This window comes from Apis dorsata, unplaced genomic scaffold (genome assembly GCF_000469605.1).
Source record: "Apis dorsata unplaced genomic scaffold, Apis dorsata 1.3 scaffold_527, whole genome shotgun sequence".
NCBI lineage: Eukaryota > Metazoa > Arthropoda > Insecta > Hymenoptera > Apidae > Apis > Apis dorsata.
The window spans coordinates 661,142-667,383 of NW_006263750.1; the positions used below are offsets into that span (position 1 = coordinate 661,142).

The 6,242-nt window shown below is 43.8% G+C and overlaps 1 protein-coding gene across 3 annotated transcripts; it reads right to left on the minus strand.

The window, feature by feature from the left end:
• Window positions 1–3,107: 3,107 nt before the first annotated feature.
• Window positions 3,108–4,640, minus strand: LOC102681386 (H/ACA ribonucleoprotein complex subunit 1-like). Of its 3 annotated transcripts, none has more exons than XM_006620765.1 (3): window positions 4,532–4,640; window positions 3,312–3,990; window positions 3,108–3,263 (listed from the first exon to the last, which is right to left on the minus strand). In XM_006620765.1, the coding sequence occupies exons 1-3, from the start codon at window positions 4,544–4,546 to the stop codon at window positions 3,217–3,219; spliced, it is 741 nt and encodes a 246-aa protein (XP_006620828.1). In that variant the 5' UTR covers window positions 4,547–4,640; the 3' UTR covers window positions 3,108–3,216. The 3 variants fall into 3 exon arrangements, with proteins under 3 accessions (XP_006620828.1, XP_006620827.1, XP_006620826.1); XM_006620764.1 differs by having other exon boundaries at window positions 3,300–3,990; XM_006620763.1 differs by having other exon boundaries at window positions 3,108–3,990.
• Between the last annotated feature and the right edge of the window lie 1,602 nt (window positions 4,641–6,242).

A 6,242-nucleotide genomic window follows, 5' to 3' on the forward strand; every position in this document is an offset into this window, starting at 1 on the left:
GTCCGGTAATTTTTCAGATGGTAGATAAAAGCGGGTTGTTACCGAGAGGAAACGACCGCGGTTAAAATAAAATTATCGCCACGATAAGGAGCTATAACGCAACGCGGCGATTTCTCGTAGCTGGTGTCGTCGCCATTTATTCCGGCTGACAATTTTTGACTCGCTTATCGTAATTATTCCTCCCTCGAGTAATTAATATTTCGAGCTTTCTTTCATTTCATCGTGGACCATAATTTAATCAACGTGATTTTTATACGTGATCTTACTCGATGTCGCTCGAGTAAAGAGAGATTCGTTCGTTCTCGAGGATGAAAGAGCGAATAAAAATACAAGATAATTTTCGATTCTTTGATCGAAGTGAAGAGCCGAAGCGATAGTTGAGAGAATTGGGGCCGGAGAAATCACGGATTTAGCGATGGGTAAAATAAAATTCAACGAAACCTCGTTAAATCGTACGAAAATACGATTAATTAAATGATATAAAATACGATCGATGTATAAAATTGCGATCACACGAGTAACTAAATTATATAATATTTCGAATATTTCTCTTTTCCCTCGATTAAAACGTACTCTTAACCTATCTATCAAAGATGTTTCAAAACGAAACGCAAAATGAAACGAGGGATCAAAAGCCATCGCGGAATTACACGTAACGATCACCGTGTTATCGTCGTGCGCATCGTATTTCCTCCTTCTCGGGACAAACTGCCTCGTTATTCAAACGTTTGTGAAAGAATAAAGCGTGTAAAATGTATCCAGTTATTACGTTTTTGAAAATGTAAGTTGATGGCAATGGATCGGCTGCGATACGCGAGGTAATCTCGTTCCGCGAGAGTGGCATTAAAACGGCCCGTTGTAACGAAAACGTCATTGCGAGATCAAAAGGATTTCGAGTTTTATGGGATTAGACGGAATACGCAGAGAGAGAAAGAGAGAGAGGCAGCGTAAACTCGGACGCAAAACACATCTCTGGAATCTTGTGTACAATTTTGCCGAAGCGAGATTACAGCATCTCCGTTTATTTCAACCGTCTTGGCGAGGAAAATTGCATCGGCGGATTGCACAAGCCACGGAACGGAACGGTATATAGATAAGACAGAAAGAAAGACGATTTTGTACGATTTCACCTCGGCTCGAAACGATCGTAATTAGGCGCGAAATGTCGATGATCGTGGCCTCTCCCCTTCCCTCCCGTCTGTGGCTGGTACGTAACCGCGAACAAATTTATGCTTCAACCCGTTACGCACGTACGCAAATCTTGTCCGCGTAGCGAAGAGAGACAGGGATAAAAAGTGATGAAAGCCGATGTTAATGGCGCGTCCGTTCGATTCGATTTGTAGAAACATTTGCGCGATGGATCGATCCACATAAATGGGGACTTTCACTTCGCGGAACACTCGGACAACGCAAATTACAAAACGATAAGGTTTTTATATATATATATAAAAGATCTGCTATCTCGTCGGTGCTCGCGTGTTTGAGAAACTTTTTCCACGAATATTTACCGATACGAAAGAATAAAAGAGGACAGAGAAAGAGGAATAAAAGTTGACGTGTACACACGACGACGCATTTATATAGATTGCTCTGTAAACGTTAGAAATAAAATTACTGGCAAACATCGTTAAGTTGCCATTTAAACAACGAAGCCCGGAGGAACGGGGTATCGCAGATGCGGAATAAAAATTGTCTTGACCTTTACCTTGCTTCCGGTGCTCGTGATCTCACGACTTGGCCTCTGTCGTTCACAGTCGGACCACAGTTTCTCCGTTCACGCGAGGCCACAGTTTCTTTATAAGTGTTTAACCGGTGTATATCGAGAAATCGGTGTTTCGCGTTTCCAGACACGGGAGAGGATGCGGTTAACGAACCGTAACAGCGAATCACGTCGTTTAAAGCACCGGATGTTCGCGGTGACGGCGGCGACGTTGACGAGACGTCGCGACGCCCACGTGCCACGATTACGCGTTTCGTCTCGAGAAAAGAAGACTCTCCCTTTCTTCTAATCTGCATTTAAGGTTAATAAACGGAAAGTAAAAGTAAAAACGGGAAATAAATGTGGCGTAGATAGATATGGGACGTAAAAAAAAATTCTTCAAATTTTGGAGGAACGATGGATGGAAGGAGATCGTTCCATGCGTGTTCGACACAGACGATGTTCGCGCCTTTTCAATGTACGACATTAATCGAACGACGGAAATCGAAATATGTTTATAATTAATGGAACAGAGTGCACGTACCTGTCATTAATTAGTAACCGACGATTCCATAACAAGCAGGGGATCGTAAACAACATTTGTTTCCTGTAATATAACGTGTTTTGTTAGTTTCATTAATGAACGTTATTCCAGGATACATTTTAAATTTGTAAAATTGAATCGTACGTACATTTTATACAGTTAATAATATAAAGTATCGATCGAAATAAAAGCTTTTTAAGAAATTTTTGTTACGTGAAATATACATAGTCGTAACGAAAATGTTGAAAAAAAAGGAAAAAATAAAAAAATATGTTTGCGAGGAAATCCAAAAATTAATTAAACGCTTTTTTGTGAAACAAACAGTTTCATTGTTAGAAGATATATAAGATTTCGAATAAAAAATTTCAATTATTTCATGCCATAAAGCGATGATATCTAACAAATGTAAAAGAGGCAAGAGAGGCAAAAATATGAATTAAATAATATTCCGGGATGAGAAATGAGAATCGTAATTTAATTTATAATGCGCATTCCGCCTCGATTTTCTACAGAAGATTTTCTACAGAAACGCGCATTGAACGAAGAATAGCGAAATTTGCTTCTCTTAAAAGAGAGTAAAACAGGGAAATATTATTTAAAAGGCTGTTATCGAATTGCGATAAAAATATATCGACATCTATACTATATTACAGAACTGTGAAAAATCTGTGAACATCAGAAATACGGTTAATCTCTCGACGAACGATAAAATAAATAGTTTTCAAAAATATTTTTAAAAAGAACATTTTCCAAATTTGCCTTTCTATATCGAAGATTATAAAAAGAGTTTTTTCGAAAACTATTAATCTAATTGAAAATATTTCGAGGTAATGATCGGAACCAATAAACACGTACCAATACAAACACCGTTTAATAATTTAATATTTATTTTCCATAAAAAAATATAATCGTTATATATACAAATACAAAAGCGTGGACGAATAACCGCACAAAACGGCGACGTTCATCCATATCAATGATGTAACCCGAGTGACAATTCGTGTCCACCTCCGAATCCACCTCCGTGTCCACCTCCGAGTCCACCTCCGAATCCACCCCCGTGTCCACCTCCCAAACCACCTCCTAAACCACCACCGCCGCCGCCGCCGCCGCCACCGCTAATCAGAACTGGATATGACTCCTTGACGACAACAGGAGCCTTGACTGGGTAAGGAACCTCCTTCTCGATCGCGACTGGGACCTTTACTGGCACGCTCACCGGGCAACGCACCTTGACGGGCACTTTGACGGGCACGGTGTACGGCACCGGGACCGGTTTCTCCCCTGGAACTGGGACCGTCTTCTCTACGGGGACTGGGTACGGCTTCGGTATGTGCACCGGGACTGGCCGCTCCACGGGAATTTTAACCGGGACTGGATACGGTACAGGTACGTTGCTCTCGACCGGGTACGGTTGGGGCACGCGAACTTGGTTCTCTCTGTGGATCGTGATCCCCGTTATGCGACCTCCGTCGCCTCCACCTCCACCGCCGCCGCCGCCGCCGCCGAATCCTCCACCTAGACCTCCGCCAAGGCCTCCACCGAGGCCACCACCGAAGCTCAAACCTCCTCCGTAACCGTGTTCCAGGCCCCCGCCGCCGTAACTCTCCAACCCTCCGCCGCCCCCAAGACTCAGCTCCAATCCTCGCTTACTCTTTTCTTTCGTCTCGGCTACGGCCGGCTTCGTGTTCGTCTCCTTGGCATCGCCGGCCAGGGCTGTCGCCACTAGGGCGAGTATTATGAGCTTCTGGAAACGTGGTTAATTTTTACCGACCGTGTTTCTCTCTACACGTACCGTGTGTTTTCCATGCGACGTCGAATCATGTGATTTGCGCTTATTTATTCGAAAAAGAAAAAAACATTTAATATTCTAACATAGGAGAAAGTGCGCGGTGAAAGCGCGAGATTCGATGAATAAGAAAAAGTAAACGTAGTGTAACGTTTAATCGTAATACGGTATCCGTAATATGGAGAAACCGCGGTTCTTTTGAAATACACCTATACGTAACGTATATAAGTATTATATATATAGTATAGGAAGGGGGAATGCAGAACAGAGAACAGGGGGAAGAGAACAATAGGAAATAAAATCTTCTTTTTTTCCCTCCTCTTCGCGAAAAAAGAAAAAAAAAAAAAAAATATTTCGCGAAACCGCGTGTCTGAACTTTCTCCGCTTGAACCCACCACCCTTTACGTAATACCCTTTCGTGTCTCTATCCCTTTGTTCTGAGCGTGCGAACGACGCGATCTACGCGACGAGTATCGTGTGGGGGAACCCCGGAGCTCACCTGCGGAGTGCTCATGGTATCGTTCGAAGGTGCACACTGAAGCTACATCGGACCAATCACTGGCATATATACCGCCACTTTCGCCGTGGCTGCTGGCCCACTCCCCGGAAAATCCTACTCGTCCACCGACGTTAAAGTGGACCGATTGTTGACTACCACACCGCCACCGTGCAAAGGCGTTCGTTCGGCGTTAAGCCGTTTTCCCACGGGCTATCGACCGGCTGGTTGATTACTACCGGATCCCCGGATACGCCGCACGCGTAACACAACCCCCCTGATGCACCGCTCGTACCGTTTCGTATCGAGAGCCTATCCGTTCACTCGTTCGGCGAGGAGGAGCCCCGTGCAATTTACCGTGCAACGATCGCCCAGTCCTCTTCGCGGTTTCTTTTTCTTTCACTCGTTCGGGGAAGGAGTGGCGAGGAGTGGCTCGTGCCTCGTAAAATCGTTTCCGGACGTAATTCCGATCGAGCCTCCCGAATCTCTTACGCAACCATCTCTCGCTCTTGAGACCGATTTCTTTCGAGATCTCTCCTCTCGAGATCGGGCGGAAGAAGGATATTTCGTGTAGGAGATCTCTTTAAAGGAAACGTTATTTCTTTTTCTTCTCTTTTCTTTTTTTTTTTTTTTTTTCTTTCACTTTCGCATTGTCCAGTTGTCTTTCTCTTAACTCAGCGCGTTTCCAACTGCTCGATATGGGTGTTATAAAAGCGTTACGTCACGAGTCCGCTTTGGAACGAATTTGGATCGGGGCAAATTGCTTCTTCGATCGCGTCGAGGAAACTTAATCCGTGGATTAAACGTCTAACGAGGCTTCGTGGCATGCCGATGCATATTTGCTTGGATCGATTGTGGAACCGTTTTTACGTAATCGAGACGGGTGTAAACGCGATAAACGTCGTCGTGCAATCGTAAGAGGGGCGTCGTGATCGTAAAGGTTCGATATCCTTTCGGCAAAGTCGATCGATAACCAATTACGCGGATATTTTCGTTCCTTCGATCCGTCCAATCTTTTATCCCTGCGAAACTTGGTGCGTTACACGAGATGCGAAGAAAGGTTTTTCGGGACAGAAAGTGTTTTTTGGTAACGTGTGCACGTAACATCGGGTGAAAATGATCGGGGTCGTTATCCTCGCGAAGGGAAGGGACTCGTGTGCGTTCGCGCACGCTCCCCGATATCGAGCTGAACGGTAATTAATCACGCCACGCCACCGGCTTTTCGTCGATTTCCATCGACAATGGTAATTAAATAAGGAAAATATATATTGTAATAATTCGAGAGACGGATTCGCAAAGGGATCGCCGTGAAACTTTCACCTTTTCTATCTGACACGCGCGCGTTATGTACTTAATTGAATGATATTCCCGGCATCATGCTCGATGCTCGATGCTTAATTAGAAGGAAGATAAGTACGCGATACGCGAAGGAAGTTGTTAAGCGTCACGGTGAACGAAACCATTGTCGCCCAACTCGTTATCAACTACCATCTTCTTCGCGTTTCTAATCCCATCTTTTTTAAACTCGTGGACAAAAAAGGAAATGTATGCGAGAATAGTTTTTAAGCTTCTTTCGAGCAACAGGTGATTTAATTTTCAGGAAAAGAAAAATTCGTGTATCTTCGTACACGAAGTTGTCGAATCTTTTTAATCTTTTCTTCCTTCGATGTCGATGATTCATCGGATTGATTTCTAACTTTCTGGCCTCCCATTT